At 46.6% G+C, this 16,774-nt stretch overlaps 3 protein-coding genes across 6 annotated transcripts in view; 2 read left to right on the top strand and 1 right to left on the bottom strand.

The window, feature by feature from the left end:
• Positions 1 to 3,372, bottom strand: part of GCKR (glucokinase regulator) — a 26,880-nt gene extending 23,508 nt beyond the window's left edge. Inside the window, exons 1-7 of the mRNA XM_023511820.1 lie at positions 2,998 to 3,372; positions 2,560 to 2,715; positions 2,312 to 2,380; positions 1,645 to 1,713; positions 907 to 980; positions 503 to 569; positions 265 to 318 (exon numbers count right to left, since the gene is read on the bottom strand). Of these exons, the coding sequence (XP_023367588.1) occupies positions 265 to 318; positions 503 to 569; positions 907 to 980; positions 1,645 to 1,713; positions 2,312 to 2,380; positions 2,560 to 2,715; positions 2,998 to 3,057 (549 nt within the window). The 5' untranslated portion in view covers positions 3,058 to 3,372. The remainder of the gene's footprint in view (positions 1 to 264; positions 319 to 502; positions 570 to 906; positions 981 to 1,644; positions 1,714 to 2,311; positions 2,381 to 2,559; positions 2,716 to 2,997) is intronic.
• Positions 3,373 to 4,690: 1,318 nt separating this feature from the next.
• On the top strand, positions 4,691 to 7,819 carry FNDC4 (fibronectin type III domain containing 4). 3 transcript variants are annotated; one of them, XM_003787483.2, is made up of 7 exons: positions 4,691 to 5,102; positions 5,276 to 5,420; positions 5,503 to 5,618; positions 5,859 to 6,063; positions 6,523 to 6,612; positions 6,926 to 7,050; positions 7,240 to 7,819. In XM_003787483.2, the coding sequence occupies exons 2-7, from the start codon at positions 5,300 to 5,302 to the stop codon at positions 7,273 to 7,275; spliced, it is 693 nt and encodes a 230-aa protein (XP_003787531.1). In that variant the 5' UTR covers positions 4,691 to 5,102; positions 5,276 to 5,299; the 3' UTR covers positions 7,276 to 7,819. The 3 variants fall into 3 exon arrangements, with proteins under 3 accessions (XP_003787531.1, XP_012659206.1, XP_012659207.1); XM_012803752.2 differs by having other exon boundaries at positions 4,704 to 5,102; positions 6,926 to 7,313; XM_012803753.2 differs by having other exon boundaries at positions 4,746 to 5,102; positions 5,533 to 5,618; positions 6,926 to 7,313.
• Positions 7,820 to 9,939: 2,120 nt separating this feature from the next.
• IFT172 (intraflagellar transport 172) overlaps positions 9,940 to 16,774 on the top strand; it is a 47,489-nt gene continuing 40,654 nt past the window's right edge. For both annotated transcript variants that reach the window (XR_002772670.1, XM_003787480.3), the window contains exons 1-7: positions 9,940 to 10,136; positions 12,751 to 12,894; positions 13,110 to 13,222; positions 13,628 to 13,667; positions 14,307 to 14,372; positions 14,574 to 14,653; positions 16,085 to 16,172. Coding sequence is in view for 1 of the 2 variants with exons in the window: in XM_003787480.3 (XP_003787528.1) it covers positions 10,098 to 10,136; positions 12,751 to 12,894; positions 13,110 to 13,222; positions 13,628 to 13,667; positions 14,307 to 14,372; positions 14,574 to 14,653; positions 16,085 to 16,172 (570 nt within the window). In the remaining variant the exon portion in view is untranslated. The remainder of the gene's footprint in view (positions 10,137 to 12,750; positions 12,895 to 13,109; positions 13,223 to 13,627; positions 13,668 to 14,306; positions 14,373 to 14,573; positions 14,654 to 16,084; positions 16,173 to 16,774) is intronic.

The following is a 16,774-nucleotide window of genomic DNA, read 5'->3' as shown; positions in this document are numbered from 1 at the left end:
AAAAAAAAAAAAAAAAAAGAAAATAGGCAGCTGGCTCGATTTATCTGCCAGTATAGTTTGCTGACCTCTGGACTAGTCCACCTATCTTGGTTGTTGAGAGATTGATACACAGCCCTTCCCATAGTCATACACTTAAATCCAAATTAATAAAACTAAAACCAACTTTCTTGAGCAAACTTCGTGTTCTAGTAGCTCCCTGACTGACCTATCTTCCATGCTATTCCATCCCCACCCACTTCCTCTTTATAAAATTGATCCACTCACAGAAAGTCCCACCGAAATACCAATAACAATCACCTTCTTCTTCCCAGCAGCCACCTAAGAGAGAAGGATAGGCCAAGGTAGTCAATTGGGAGCTCCCCAGGACATAAACCTATTTTGTGAGGATATAAGAGCCAGGACCAGAGGAGAGAATAGACTTTGGTTGAATGTTGGGGTTTTATGTCCCCATGAGAAGGAATAAGCAGAGGCCTCTGGTTGAGTACCAGTGGAAAGCACAGACCTTCTTCAGTTCTTCAATCCCATGCAAGGCACTATCTTCTGTACCCTCCCTAGAGGCCACCACAGACCTATGAGAACAAACTCAAATTCAGTGACACTAACTGGGAAGCAGTTTATTAGGGCAGACTACATTAAGAGAAGGGAATAAAAGGGGAAATTGTCACTGAACGGGCATCCACTGTTTGTTGGGCACCATGATAGATGCTCTATAGAGTTGAAAAACTCAAATACCTAAAAGGGACAGTCAGACAACATAGCTATGTGAAATGGATCAAGTGTAAGGCAAAATAGAATGGTGCGGACCAACACAAACTCAATGCAATGTCTGTCTGAAGGCATTTGAATCCAATTTCTAAAAACCACTATTCTGACTAAATGAAATCTTCTTAGGCCAGCTTGGCTTACCTGTCACCCCCTGCAATGAGGTAGGTGTAAAGAGGTTTTTGTCCAAGGCCTTTCATCAGCTGGTTAAAGGAGACCTGTCAAGGGGGAGAGAGGATATGAAGAGGTAATAACAGTGAGAGAATAATTATCTTGGAGTTTTAACTCCTAACGGGCAGAGGAGGTATAATGATTTTCTTGGACCAGTTCTTTTTTTTTTTTTTTGGAGACAGAGCCTCAAGCTGTCACCCTGGGTAGAGTGCCATGGCCTCACAGCTCACAGCAACCTCCAACTCCTGGGCTCAAGCGAGTCTCCTGCCTCAGCCTCCCAAGTAGCTGGGACCACAGGTGCCCACCACAACACCTGGCTATTTTTTGGTTGCAGCCATCATTGTTGTTTGGTGGGCCCAGGCTGGATTCGAACCTGCCACCTTAGGTGTATGTGGCTGGTGCCTTAGCCACTTGAGCCACAGGCGCCGAGCCAGACCAGTTCTTAACTCTGTCCTACATGGACTCTGACACTGAAAAATGGTACTTGCAGACAATCAATTGGAGGTACATGGATACAGAGATGTTGGCAATAGACTGGTGGAGCTCAGTCAGGCTCAGAAGAAATGGAACTCCATGGTGAGATCTGCAATAGCCAGGCCTGGAGCCCTAGGTCTAGTGATGGATCCACCTGGGAGCTTAGCTGTCTGCACTTTATGGGCGGAGGGGTCACTCCCAGAAGGAGGAAGGAAAACTGAGGATCAGGGTACTCACTGACATGAGGAATGCCATGCGGCCTGAGGTGCCCCCTCCACTGAGCACTACCAGCCCCCCATCAGGCTCCTGTGGAAGGAAAAATGCCTAGTCACCAGGGACCAGCTCAGGTTGGGGAAAACATATTTTTTCTTTGTTAGTAGTGAAAGGGGAATTGTAGAGAATCCTTAAGCCTCCTCTCATCACAAAACTAAACACAACATGGGCAGTGCGGTGTAGCTAAAAGAACACTTGATTGGAAAAAGAAACTTCAGTCTGTGGTTTACTACTTATTCCAGAAAGTACTGAAAGCAGCTTTGTCATCTAAATAACAAGGAATAATAAAAGTAGCCTTATCCAGCTAATGCCGGGTGTGTTTGAACAAGCTACTGTGATTATCTTTTCTAAGTCTTTGTTTTCTCATCTATAAAGAAAAACCAGACAATAAACTCAATTTCACAGGTTTTTGTAAGGGTAATGAGTGTGAAATTACCTTGTCTACTTTTAAGTATTAAGCAGTAATGATATCCATAATTATTATTGATTATTAAGATGACAATAAGGATCCAAAATAGAGGCGGGGGAAAGGAGAACTGAGATCTATAAAAGTAAGAAACAGAGACCAAAATAAGGGAAAGTTAAAGGGAAATAGAAAAGTTTAGGGAGGGAGCAGACAGAGGGTTAGTACCTTTAGTACTTCTTGAACTTTCCCAGCCACTTGTACCATGGTAGTCAGAATTGATTCACTGTAGAGTCGCTGTAGGGAACAGGTAGGAATCAGAAACCAAGGAAAGGAGACAGTGGACTGGGGGGATGGGGTGGAGTCACAGCGTTTCCAAAACAGGAGGAATGGTCTGGAAGGGCAGAGGTTGAGGTGGGGTTGGGGTTGGGTTTGGTATCTGTATTCGCTGCATCCAAGGGATGGGTCTGGGTTACCTGGTACGTGGGCATGGCTTGTCCCTCCTCCTGGAAGATCTCAGCATCACATTGCCCCAGTAATTGAACAATTTTTTCAGCATCTGCTTTGTCCAGGTCCTGGGTAAGTGGGTTTGATTTCTCTGTGATTGGCACAGCTGCCTCATACCCAGACAACTAGAGGGAGGAGGGGACAAAGATGGTGGCAGAAAGTCAAATCCTCATTCATGCCTGCTGAACTGGATGTCAAAAACACAGCAGGTTACAGTGTTTGGGCTCATACCACACACATCAGAAACTCAGCCTGCATTTGGTATTCTGGGCCTATCAGGGAAAGATTAGGAAGGAAAATAAGAAGAAAGAGGGGCTGAACAGAAATTCAGAGTGGAAATAAGTCCAGATTAAAAAAAATGATTCTAGAAATCAGTGCAAAAAGGCAATAAGGAGAAGGGGTCTCACCTCCCACTTGCCAGGCTCCGGGGTCTCAATCACATGTTGAAACCGTTTCGTGCCCGGCATGGTCCTGCACTATGGACACACTGTCTCTTTAGCCACACAAACCCTCTGGTCACACTGACTTTGCTTCCAGCTGGCAGGGCCTTATCTGAGGCACAGTGATGATTAACCCAAGAACACCAGCCTCCCTGAGCACCACCCTTTCCTGGTCACTAGGCCCCTAAGCCTCTGGTAACCCCAGGGAAGCTCCTGGGGTTCTTCTTCACATATATCCTTTACTTGCCAGCCTCTGAAGAGGAAGACCTGAGGTTCATTTTTCCCTACCCTTCAGGCACAATGCCCTCTTCTCTGGAGGATCTGGAGCCTGGGAGCACAAGACAACACCCAGGGCAGCAAGAAACCCTGGGCAAGAGTGCTCTGGGACCAGGATGCCTCAGGAGGCCAGAGATCAGGGGCCTTGGGTCAGCAGAAATTAGAGGACCTGGTTCATGGCTTGATCACATGTTCAACACACACAGCCCTCCTGTGTCCCACTGGTCCCAGTTTTTTCTCTCAGAAAGGAAAGCAACAGAAGCCTCTGAGCCCCAGGTGTACCACATTGAACTAGATATTACAGAGAAAAAAATGCCATAGAAATAGAAATACTGCACTGAGAATTAGAAAGTAAAGAATCTGCCCTAACTACAATGTTAGCCAATCTGCATTTACAGGGAACACTTTCATATACAGTATCTCCTTGGATACAACACTAAGAGGTCAATATTGATGATTTTTTAGATGATGAAAATGAGGTTCAGAGAGGTTGAGTTGATTGCCCAAGATCACACAGCTGGCCAAACTGGGAGTCACACCCAGAAGAAAGAGGGGCTGAATCTGGCTGAACCCAGGTTCTCACTTCAGATTTCAATCTTCCCCAAAGCATGAAATAAAGACTTAACATGTTTATTGATTGATCAAAGTAATTAACAAATTGATGCAAATTAATAATAATCACTCACTCATTCATATAGTGTAGTAAGATTTATAAAGATCTTTCCCCCACATTTTTTCATATGAACCTTACAACAGACCTATGAGGTTTCTATGCTCTGCTTTATTAGTGGGAAACGAGGCGTAGATTGATCAATTTTTCCCAAACCATACAGTAAGTAGCAGAGCTTACAAAAAAAAAAAAAAAGCATCATAGGTCTTTGCTCTGTAATTCCTGCTAGTTCTCCCTATAAGCCCAACACTTTAACAATCGTAACTCCAGCTTTTACCGTAATGCCAGACACACAGGAGATGCTCAATTAATATTTGCTGAATAAATGACAAAAAAATGAAAGAACGAATGAGAAAGCGAACGGAATTAAGTCATATTATGAATGGAAAAGAGACTTAAAAACTGACGCAGTCTGCAAGTAAAGGGATTGTTAAAACAATTACTCGATCACTCTGTCTCCTGTCCTCTTAGCCCCTCCCGCACCGAAGGTGGAATTCCTCCTCAGAACTTGGCTAATTCCATCCGAAGAAGGAGGGGAGCTCCCAGATGCCTGAGACCCTCGCGCCTACGCCTAACCCCCTGCCCCGGCCGGCTCAGCGGCTGGAGCCGAGAGGGAGAAAAGTGGGGGCCCGGGAGGCCGCCATAGGGAGGGTCGTGGGAGGAGCCCCAAGAGCACGAGGCGGGGCGGGGGATGACGGCTGCTAGAACCCGGCGGGGCGGGGCGGGCCCGCACGTCCCGGCCGGGCTGCGGCGCAGAGAGCCGGGCCAGCTCTGCAGAAGGCGGCGGCTGGCTGCCCGGAACAGTCACATCCCGCTGCAGGGGCCGGAGAAGGCAGCTGCACTGTCTCCTGCACCTGGGACCTGGGCGAGCCGCCAGGCCGCACCGGCAACGCCCCCTGCTCTCAGAAGGACTACGCTGCCAGTCGGAGCTCTGGGGGCTCAGCAGACCCGCGGCCGGCACCGGCTCTGCCTCTGCCCTCTGCCCGGCTGCTCGGCCCCGCGCTGCCTGCCTCGCCGGGCCCGCGCCGGGATGGGGTAGGGGCAGCGCAACAGAGTCGGGCGATGGGCCGCCCTCTGGGCACCGAGCAGCCCCCCGAGGCCTGACCCACCTCGAGGACAGGCGGAGGTGGGTGTGGGCAGGACAGACCGCGCACTGGGGGCGCTTGGGTACTGCGGGGGCGGGGAGGGCGCGTGGGGTGGGTTAGGGGTGTATGGGTGGAAGATGGGGCTTTGTGGGCCTTCGAGGGCCTGGGAGAGCTGCTGACCATCTTTGACACCCCCCACTCTTGCTGTCTCCAGGAACCCCGCCTGGATGTCAAGCAGATGCCCCAGTTTCCCCCAGCGGACTCGGTGGGGACTATGGCTTCGCTGATGCCCCTCACCCCATATCTAAGCCCCACGGTCCTCCTGCTGGTCAGCTGTGACCTGGGCTTTGTGCGAGCAGGTGAGTAGAGAGGCTCTGGTGGGGGTGGAGGTCAACCGAACTAGTCTGTGGGTGAAACCTGTTAACACCCCGGCACCCATAGACCGGCCTCCCTCTCCTGTGAATGTGACAGTCACTCACCTCAGAGCCAACTCGGCCACTGTGTCCTGGGACGTCCCAGAAGGCAACATCGTCATTGGCTACTCCATTTCCCAGCAAGTATGAATCACTCTTCTGCTCCCCCAACCTGTGTCCTTGGATCTCTGGACCTTCCTTCAGCTACCTCCCCCCAAACTCCTCTCTTGGAGGTGGGGGAATCTGGGAGTTGATGTTTGGGGGCTCAAGCTGCTCTTTTCACCCTATATCCTTGGAGTGCTTGGATGTTCAGAAGTCCAGGGTTAAGCCTTCTGGCCTGGCCCTGGGGTGAGGCTGTCCTCCTTTCCCATCACCTCCCTGCAGCGACAGAATGGCCCCGGACAGCGTGTGATCCGGGAGGTGAACACCACCACTCGAGCCTGTGCCCTCTGGGGACTGGCTGAAGACAGTGACTACACAGTGCAGGTCAGGAGCATCGGCCTTCGGGGAGAGAGTCCCCCAGGGCCCCGGGTGCACTTCCGAACTCTCAAGGGTTCTGACCGGCTACCCTCGAACAGCTCAAGCCCAGGTGAGGGTCTATGTAATAGATTATCTGGCTTCTTACCTGGCTTTTAGCCTCTTATTTACTTTCCTAAGGCAAGCCACAGTCTAGTTTAGATGAACAGAAGAGTGATTTAATTCATTGTACTGCCAGGAAAGGAAGGAAAAGCAGGTGGGCAGGAGACCGGGGATAGACAGCCTGGTATTGAATTGTTTGGAGGAAGGGCTTTTAAGCTTCCTTTTACCCAATCCCATTTCACATCAGCTGCCGCCTGCATGAATGAGTACCTAACCTGCAGCCCTCTTGCTTTATGGTCTTTAACCACCTGTCTACCAAAGGCTGCCTCCTAGAAAAGGGCTACCCTACAACTCAAGGGGCAACACTGTGATGTATCTACTCTGACTAATCCCCAGCATTCCAGCCTGCATGTGTCTGTATGGATATAGCTGTTCCCCAGTAACCCAGAGTTGGCTTCTCCCTTCTCAGGTGACATCACAGTGGAGGGTCTGGATGGAGAGCGACCACTGCAGACTGGGGAAGTGGTCATCATTGTGGTGGTGTTGCTCATGTGGGCAGGTGAGTAAGCAGCTAGATGGGGGAGCAGGGACTTAGAAAGTAGGAATTGGTGAACATGGGAGGTAGCAAAGGTTGTTAGGAGAAAAGGGAGTGAGAGAAATGGAGGTGGGGAGATGTTTAGTTGAGGGGGAGATGATCAGGGAAGTTTGTAGAGAGGAAGAGAAGGCTATCTAGAGCCAAAAGACAAGATCTCATAGGTAACAGGAATTTAAGGATTTTCTTCTTGGATTTTGTAGAAACTATTTGGGTATCTCCCTTAAAAACTGAGCGAGGTGGTTAAGATGAAGGCTCAAATTGTATTGTTGTGTTTCAGCTGTAATTGGGCTGTTCTGCCGTCAGTATGACATCATCAAGGACAATGACTCCAACAACAACCCCAAGGAGAAAGGGAAGGGGCCGGAACAGAGTCCTCAGGGAAGGCCCGTGGGGACAAGACAGGTGATGTGGGGGCCAGCCAGTGAGGGAGGGAAGGATGATTCTGCCCCTGAGGAGCAGCCAGAGAAAGGAAGGCCAAAGAGGGGCAGGAAAAAATAGAGAAGGGAAGGCCTGGGGTGGAGGATGCTGGAGAGGAAAAGTGGCACCTATTGCCTTCCTGAAGTTGAAGACTTAGGCCATTTTCTTTCACAGAAAAAGTCACCGTCCATCAACACCATCGATGTTTGAAAGAAGAAACAGAACCAGAAGGGAGATGCATTAGCAACCTGGGGATGGGGATGGGGTCAGGGAGAGCCTAAGATGGAACTGCCCAAGACTCCCAGAGTAATGACACTCCCACAATCTCAGGCCTGGTAGCCATCCTCTTTCCACTGTGAGCAGAGCCAGAAGGTAGGTCTGTTAGAATGTGTGTCCCTGGACCTGGGGAGTGATTATCAGATAGAATATCTTCTCCTATCCCCCAGGTCCAGGGGAGAGTCACTTGTTCTACCCTATCCCATTAGGTCCCAAACAGGGACCCCATTTCACCTGTATCAGGACTCTTGGCATCCCCAGCTACCCCTAAGTCTTGCCTCTGGGGGTGTTTCTGTGGGTACTTCTCTTCCCCCAGAAAATAAAAGGAATCTTCTGGGCCTAGAGGCGATGCTGCACTGCACTACTCCAATGTCTTCCATGGAGCCTCAGGTGCTCCCCCTCACGTGGCAGCCCCTCCAGCTGCTGGTGATCTCACTTATTGGACATTTTTCCAATAAAGGTTCTTGGAAAAACTGGAGCTGACTGTATGGTATGCTCTCCTGATTCACCAAGGGCCCGTCATACCACCACCACCAATTTGACAGTCACAGACTCTCACTATAAAATGTTTTCTTCGATTTGCCATCCTGGAATAGGTGGAGAGGGACCAGGAAGAAGGAGTAGAAAACTAGAGCCCTAGTTTCTTTTGTTTTGTTAGGTAAGAAAGGGGAGGGAGAGAAGTGCTTCCTGCAGTGGAAATTAAGTTATGTCATGTGAGAGGGTCAGTAGCCTTTTTATTGTCACTACTCACATCAACTGCCCAGCTCCTCACTATTTATTCTGACTTTTCCATCAACCCTGAATGAATGGTTAGAAAAGGACTGAGCATTGTCTTGGGGACTAACAAAAAAGCAGCTTACACTAATGGATCCCTCAGTGGCATGTGCCCCTCTCCTATGTGTTCCTGTGTCTATTCCCTCCTTTGCTTTCTCTTTCATCTCTGTCTCTGTTCAATTGGTTGAAGTCAATAATAATTGTAAAGCATAAAAGAGTTTATATTCATGCTCTGCTACCATATCAAGAGGAGGATTCTGGAAATAAAACCGAGGAGTTAGAACTCCCCTGTCAAAAGAATTACAATTTGGGCTCTGGGCCTACTTGTTTCTTGTGAAAATAGGGGCTGTCCTCTATTCTTTCCCAATTTCTAAGCAGGCGGGGGGCGGGAGGGGGGGTGCTGGCCATGAAAGAAATCTGTTGACATTTGCAACCACTGTGGGAAAAGTCACAGGCTCTTGTCTAGAGAGCATATGCTACAGATTTTGTAGGGTTACAGGGCTTCTAAACTTTGATTCATTCCAGAGGATGCTTATGAATAACTCCTTTTCTGCATTTCAATCTCACTGGTATGTTACAAGAAATTAGATGGGCACAGTGGCTCACACCTGTACTCCTAGCACTCAGGGAGCCGAGGCAGGTGGAGACACCTTTACAGACACTGGAGCTTGGGAGATCCAGTCCAGCCTGAGCAGGGGTGAGACCCTGTCTTTACTAAAAATAGAAAAACTAGCTGGGCATAGTGAAATGTGCTACCCAGGAGGCTGAAGCAAGCACAACAGTTTGAGGTTGCTGTGAGCTATGAGGCCATGGCATTCTCCCCAGGGTGACGGAGTGAGACTCTTGTCTCAAAAAAAGACAAAAATTAGGAAAGGAACCCAATCCAGACAAAGATCAAGAAGTCAGTATCTTTTCTACTTAGCCAAGCTCCAACCCCAGATATCACAAAATAGGTGAGCCAAGCTCTGGTCTGTCTTCCCCTTGGAACCATAAAAGCATTCTGATCTGGACAGTGCCTGTGGCTCAAGGAGTAGGACTCCGGCCCCATATACCGGAGGTGGTGGGTTCAAAACTGGCTCGGGACCAAAAAAAGAAAAAAAAAGCATTCTGATCTAAGCAACAATCTCTAACCCACCATTACCCAATTTGGAAGTAGGGTACCTTACCCTGGCTGCTGGTTCCAAAACATTCATTTCTTAGACTCTGAGAACAGGAAGTTGACAGGGTATAGTAGCATGGCACTGAGAGAGCAAACTCGCAGATAAGAAGAAATATAAAAGGTGTTTAAATTTATCAGCTCTGGTTTGAATTCCAGTTTGTCCCTTACTGGCTGTGTTAGCTTGAGTAAGTGACCTCTTTAATCCTGAGTCTCTTGTTATGTAAAATGATACTAATAATAACGCTATACCCTTTAAAATGTGGTTTTTGATATTACATGGTATAGTGAACGCCCAACACTTTTCACAATACCTGGCAGACACATACTGAGTATCCACTGTTGGCTAACATTATTAGCCTTGTGATCCCGTGCCAGTCATACAATCTATTTGGGTTACTTCCATCAACTGCAAAAGGCCTATCCTAGCAACCGCCCTGCTTTCCTCCAGGTTGTGAAGATGAAAAGCGCACTCAGCAACGCTCACACATTTCAAAGAGCGAGAAAGTCTTCGTTTAGGTCGCTCGAGACCCAGAGCTGCACAAAAGATTGTGGGCGGGGCTTGGGTTGGGTTTGCATATAGCGACGGGATTGGTCAAGGAGAAGGTTCATCAAGCCCTCCTCAAGGTGCCGCCCCAGATCTCACTGCGCTTGCGCACGTTCTGTAGGCTCTGCCGCAAAGCTACGTGTGACCTTGCGACGCGTGTTGCGCTGCGGTCGCGTAAGCGTCAGGAGCTATCAATGCTGCTGCGGCGGCGTGGCGGGTTGTCCGGGTAACCACAGGAGGTGTAGCTGTCCGGTAGTGTCTGAGAGACAGACGTGCGTCATGCAGTTAAAGCACCTGAGGACCCTGCTGAGCCCTCAGGTGAGGAGTTGCGTGCCTCTATCCTCCCTCTCCTGCCTTACATGCCAAGAAAAATGGGAAAACGGAAGTTTAATAATGTTGAGCTCCAGCTGTGTGCAGAAGACTGTAAGGATATAGCGATGATCCAGACTCTACCCGGTCGATACGGTATTCAGTAGGCGAGATGGACCGCTAACGGCTATAGCTTTCATTTTATTTTTAATTAACTTATTTTTTGAGACAGAGTCTCGCTGTGTCGCCCTTGGTAGTGTGTTGTAGCGTCACAGCTCACACAGCAACTTCAAACGCTTGAGGCTTAAGCAGTCCTCTTGCCTCAGCCTCCCAAGTATCTGGGATTACAGGCGCCCGCCACACGCCCGGCTTTTTTTGCTGTTGTAGTTGTCATTGTTGTTTAGCAGGCCCAGGCTTCGTTCGAACCCGCCAGCCTCGGTGTATGTGGCTGGCTCGCCCTAACCACTGAGCTACAGGCTTTCATTTTATTAACAGCAGTTACGTGCCAGGTTCGGTGCTGGGGTTCTAAGGAATGCAAAACCATCCGACTTACTGCCTCTGCCTTCGAGAGGGAAAGGCGCACATGTAAACAACGAACATATATCTACACAGAATTAAATAAGCGCGTTAGGTGCAAGCCCTCAAAACTAAAACATTTGTGCTGATGGTGAAGATGCATTGCCTCAGATTCAGGAAGGATTAAGCAGGAAGGAAGGAACCCAAAACATGGTGAAGAAAGGGTGGGCTTTTGAGTTAGGAGATCAGAATTCAAGACCTAGCTCCATCACTACTTTAAACAAATGACATAATATCTCTGATTTCAGCCCTTGTCACGTAATCGCTGAGCTTTCACCAGCTTCTTCATTTGGAAAGTGGGAGTACTAATCGCAACTTTAGGGAATTTAGGGAAGAGTTAAATGTAGTAATATACACGAAGGAGCATTGTAAACTAAAAAGCAGTGTGAAAATTGATAGACAAGAGGGAAGGACATTCAAAATTGAAAAGACAGAATAATACAAAGCTTATCATAATATATTCGATAATTGGTTACACATACATGGGTTTGAATCTTGGTTTGGGCCCCTTGCAAACTATGTGTGTAAACTCAGGCAAATCGCTTAACCTTTTTGTGCTTCAGTTTCTCCATCTGAAAACGGGATACACGTAATAGCATCTACCTCAGTGTTAGGAGGTGAAATGAGGTAATGCATGCCCAGAACATAACAAAATGCCTAGGCTACGGTAAGTACTTGTTAAAGCCTAGCTATTGTTTTTCTATTCCCTACTTCATTCAGTCCTCAAAACAATCCAGTGTGGTACATATTGTAGAGAAAGCAGAAATAATTGATTATGGGATTCAGGAAGGCTTCACAGAGGATGTGGTATTTGAAAAATAGAAGGAAATTAGAACAAAAGAGAGTTGTGCTCATTGCACAGTAAGCTAACCTCTGAATCTGTAATTTAAAAATTCTTCTGCCCTAATGGAAAAATTGGAAATGAAATCTTTCGTCAATCTCAAAATGAGATGATATCATGATGCAGGTAGGGCTGAATGCCCAAGATTGGGAAAAGCAATGAAGCAGAATGATCAACCAAGGTTGATGAGGAGTTCTCAGCCCTTCTAACCTAATGTGATGAAGAGTTGGGGGGATGATAGTGGTGGTAGTGTAACTATTTTCTGGCTCTGGTTTTAGGATTTGGAGGAAAAGAGCCTTTTCACTTCTGACTTTGGAGATGGGTAGGTTAGGAGTGAAAAGTGACATTGTTTTAAGCCAGAGCTTTAGTGCCCAAGAAATTCAACAATCTGAGCAGAAGCATTTTTATTTCAAGGAAGGAAACCCTTAGTAGCAGAACCATAACAGATCAGAGCTAGTATTGGAAGGGACAGATCTGGATTTGAACCCGCCAGCTCCAGGGTATGTGGCCAGTGCCCTAACCACTGAGCTATGGGTGCCGAGCCCAAATACCCTTCTAAGCTGACCCCTTCTCTATTCTATTTTCAGGGTAGTTTCAGCTAAACTAAATTACTGTTTCTTGACCCAAACTTCCCTCTTCTTGTGCCATTCCTTCCATCTCAAATAATTTACCACTCAACTGCATCCATTCTTCAAAGCTTAATTTTGATCATTTTAGCATAAACCATCTCAGATTTCCCCCAAACTATTACAGCACTTTGTACATACTTTTCTTATGGGGCTCTTCCAATTTTGCACCATCTTATTAGATCTGGAGCATCATCTGTGTTTTGCTCTTTGTCTCTCTTTCAGCCTCTAGCCAAGTGCCTTTCTTAGTAAGGGGCTCAAAAACATTAATTGAATGAATGGCTAAAGACCAAAACTTACCAGACCAATTGAATTTATTTTAGTACCAGACCTGGGACATAAGGGAATAAAGAGGCCATTGCAGGGATTTAGTGCATTGCCTGTTAGTGCATTTGCATTATGGGTCTCTAGAAGCATGTTGTTCTCACACTCACAGAGCCATTTCTTTGCTTTGAAGATAGGACCGTGACTGGAGGAAAATTTGACCAAAGTCACACTAGAAATGATGGGACTAGAAATAAGTGGTTTTTGGCACTCTAGACCATCTCTTGGCTTTATTTTTACTCCTTTGCCTCTGCAGGATGGAGCTGCAAAGGTGACCTGTATGGCTTGGTCCCAGAACAATGCCAAGTTTGCTGTCTGCACAGTGGATCGAGTAGTACTGCTGTATGATGAACACGGAGAACGGAGAGATAAATTCTCCACCAAACCAGCAGATATGAAGGTGAAGAGAGTATTCATGTGTACTATGTTGACAGGGCTTTGTGAACCTGGGAAACTTAGCCTGCCTTCTGGCTATTAATGTAGGAAGTGGCATATCCCCACTTTTTCTCATTATCAATTCCTCTAGCTCATTAGAACACACATGTACCTTTTCTCTATTTTCTTTTTCGTGTGTACTTATTACTTGTTTTTCTTTTCTTTTTTTTAAACTCTTAGTATGGCAGGAAGAGCTATATGGTGAAGGGAATGGCATTTTCTCCTGATTCCACTAAAATTGCCATTGGACAGACTGACAACATCATCTATGTCTACAAGATTGGAGAAGATTGGTGAGGATAGAGATTGGGAGATGAGATGGCCTAGAGAAAAGGGGAAGGCAAGGGAAATGTCTTACTGGGGAGGGAAAATAGGAAGAAGAGCCAAGTATGGGCATGGAAGACAGTTTCTGGAGACTGCTTTTGTTACTTCTCTATCTTTGCCTATCTTATGTGTTCTACATCCTGGAAGAAATAGTCTAAGGTCAACAAGAGGCCCAGACTGATGTTGCATCTTTGCTTTGTTCCAAAGCTCCTCAGGCTCCCTTGTATGCCTCCTTTCAGGGCTCCTGCAGAGTTGTAGGAAACACTAGTGGGCCAGGGAGGATTCTGCTCTTGTTTCCCTTCCCTCAGCATCATTTTTGGTAATTAACTTACATAAGCGGTTTTTAATATGCTTTCCCTCCTTCTATTTGGCAGGGGTGACAAGAAAGTCATCTGTAACAAGTTCATCCAGACGGTAAAGTTCAGACCAGTCCCTGGGAGTTCAGGATGAGCAAACATGTATCAATACGTCTTCTTATAAATGCAACTAGGAGTTGTATTTTCTTCTTTTTTATTTATTTATGTATTTATTTATTTTACTTCAGATTAATATGAGGGTATAAACGATTAGGTTACATTGTTTGCATTTGTTAAGTGAAGTCCACATTGTAGTTGAGCCCTTCACCAGGAGGGATTCCATATACCTATAGCCTTATTTTGTACCTGTGAGGTGAGAGCTTACCAAACCCCCTCCTCCCTTCCTTCTCCTGTCCCTGCTCCCCCACACTTGAATTTAATTGTCTTTCTTTCATGTGGGTATGTGGTTGTTCATCTACTGATTTCATATTAGTATTGAGTACATTAGATGCTTGCGTTTCTATACTTGTGTTACTTAACTAAGGAAAACCTTCTATTTTCTAACATCTGAATCTGACCTTTCCCAGTGCAGGATGGTGCTGCCTGGCTGTTCTTTGTCATCTTTCCTCCTTAGAGCCCAGTTGTATCTCCTCCTCTCCTTCCCTAGAGGAGATTGGGGTGGGAAGTGTTTAGGTTGTTATAAGCGTGCTAACCCACACAGATGGGGTTAACCCTTTTCATCACTTTTTTCATACAGAGTGCTGTTACTTGCCTGCAGTGGCCTGCAGAGTATATCATTGTTTTTGGATTGGCTGAAGGGAAGGTAAAAGAAGGAAGGGAAACACAGGAGAGCTATTGGATGGGGGTGATGGTTCTAAAGAGAGGAATATGTTTCATCTTCTCTTTTAGGGTCAAGTTGTTTACTGAAACTAGTTTTGTGAGGGGAGGTTTCTGTTTTTCTTTGGACTTGGATGAAATTTAAAATAGCCTAACCACAGATTTGTATCCATTCTCCCATTTTCAGGTTCGTTTAGCAAACACCAAAACTAATAAATCATCTACCATCTATGGGACAGATTCTTATGTGGTATCCCTGACAACAAAGTGAGTAAGGAAGAGTAATATCATAAGAGCTTAGAAATAGGCCAGGCATTGTGGCTCATACCTATAATCCCAGCATTTGAGAGGCCAAGGCGGGGGGATTGCCTAAACTCACAGGTTTGAGACCAGCCTGAGCCAGAGCCAGACCCCATCCCCAAAACAATAGCCAGGTGTTGTGGCAGGTGCCTATAATCTCACTTGCCTATAATCTTACTTGGGAGGCTGAGGCAAGAGGATCACTTGAGCCCAAGAGTTTGAGGTTGCGGCTCGGCGCCTATAGCTCAACCGGCTAAGGTGCCAGCCACATACACCTAAGGTTGCGGGTTCGAATCCCCAGCCCGGACCCGCCAAACAACAATGACGGCTGCAACCAAAAAATAGCCGGGCGTTGTGGCGGGCGCCTGTGGTCCCAGCTACTTGGGAGGCGGAGGCAGGAGACTCGCTTGAGCCCAGGAGTTGGAGGTTGCTGTGAGCTGTAATGCCATGGCACTCTGCCCAGGGGGACAGCTTGAGGCTCTGTCTCAAAAAAAAAAAAAAAAAAAAAAAGAGTTTGAGGTTGCTGTGAACTAAGATACCACAGCACTGTACCAAGGGTGACCAACTGAGACTCTGTCTCAAAAAACAAAAAAAGCTTGGAAATATTAGGAACAAGCTGTGGGACCGGGCACAGTGGCTCACACCTGTAATCCTAACACTCTGGGTGGCCATGGTGGGTGGATTGCTTGAGCTCAGGAGTTGAAGACCAACCTGACCAAGAGTGAGACCCCATACCAATAAATAGAAAAATCTAGCCAGGGCTCAACACCTGTAGCTCAATGGTTAGGGCACCAGCCACATAACACTGGGGCTGGCAGAATCAAACCTGCCCGGGCCTGCTAAACAACAGTGACAACAACAACCACAACAAAAAAAACAGCTGAGTGTTGTGGCAGGTGCCTATAGACTCAGGTACTTGGGAGGCTAAGGGAAGAGAATCGCTTAAGCCCAAAGAGGTTGCTGTGAGCTGTGACACCACAGTACTCTACCAAGGGCGACATAGTGAGACTCTATCTCAAAAAAAAGAAAAAAAAAATCTAAGTGGGCAATGTGGCAGGTGCCTATAGTCCCAGCTACTCTGAAGGCTGAGGCAGGAGGATTGCTTGAGCCCAAGAGTTTGAAGTTGCTGTAAGCTGTGATGCCACAGCACTCCCAGGGTGACACAGTGAGATTCTGTATCAAAACAAAAACAAAAACGAACAACAATAACAACACAACAAAAATGGGAAAAGCTGGGGGGAAGTCTGAACTGGAAGACTGTAGTATGAAAGATTGGGAGGACTGTTAGCAGGAAACACAGAGTTGTGTTTGACAGAGAGAGGGGTCTTTCTTGGTGAGATAGAATACTTTTATTTCTTCCTGTATTTCTTCTTCTTTCCTCCTTTTCCCCTTTTTTAGTTGCTCTGGGAAAGGAATTCTCTCTGGTCATGCAGATGGTACCATTGTTAGGTATTTCTTTGATGATGAAGGCTCCGGAGAGTCACAGGTATGAATAAGGGACACTGTGGGATAGGGGATAAGGAAATTCCAGGAGGTCTTCTACAGGAGATTGGACATCTAAGACTTGAGATGCAGTACTAGGGGAGGAGGCCAGAAGAGTGAGACACTAGGGGAAGAGAAAGTTGGAAGCAGCCACAGAGAGAACTTGTGTTTAGGAGGCTGGCGCTTTCTATATGTGGTTTATAGGAAAAGGTGACTTAGGGAAGGGGTGAAAGCACCTTGAGACAAAGGGAAATAAAGATTCTGAGAGGAATGAAAAGTAGAAATTATGGGCAGTGCCTGTGGCTCAAAGGAGTAGGACACTGGCCCCATATACCCGGAGGTGGTGGGTTCAAACCTGGCCCTGGTCAAAAAAAAAAAAAAAAACTGCAAAAAAAAAGAAAGAAATTATTCCCATTTATGTAAAATAACATATTTATATAAATTCATAGAAAAAAGGAGTTTACTCTGGAGTGGAGAAAGGGAAAAGATGGGGGATAAAAGGAAACTTTTGTGTTTTACTCTATATAATTCTATATTGTTTGAGTCATTTTACATTAAGAATTACTTGTATAGTAATTAAATTTAGTCCTCCTGAAAAAAAAAAAA

Source organism: Otolemur garnettii, unplaced genomic scaffold (genome assembly GCF_000181295.1).
Source record: "Otolemur garnettii isolate 467f Iridium unplaced genomic scaffold, OtoGar3 scaffold00022, whole genome shotgun sequence".
In the NCBI taxonomy this organism is placed as follows: domain Eukaryota; kingdom Metazoa; phylum Chordata; class Mammalia; order Primates; family Galagidae; genus Otolemur; species Otolemur garnettii.
Note: the sequence above shows the minus strand (reverse complement) of the source record. Positions and strands in the feature narration are given on the sequence as shown.

Bases quoted from the DNA above. Each gene is read 5' to 3' on its own strand.
- FNDC4 (XM_012803752.2), top strand. From the start codon at position 5,300: ATGCCCCAGTTTCCCCCAGCGGACTCGGTGGGGACTATGGCTTCGCTG. The intron at 6,064-6,522 runs GTGAGGGTCTAT...CTCCCTTCTCAG, and splicing joins CTCGAACAGCTCAAGCCCAG to GTGACATCACAGTGGAGGGT. The intron at 6,613-6,925 runs GTGAGTAAGCAG...GTTGTGTTTCAG, and splicing joins GGTGTTGCTCATGTGGGCAG to CTGTAATTGGGCTGTTCTGC.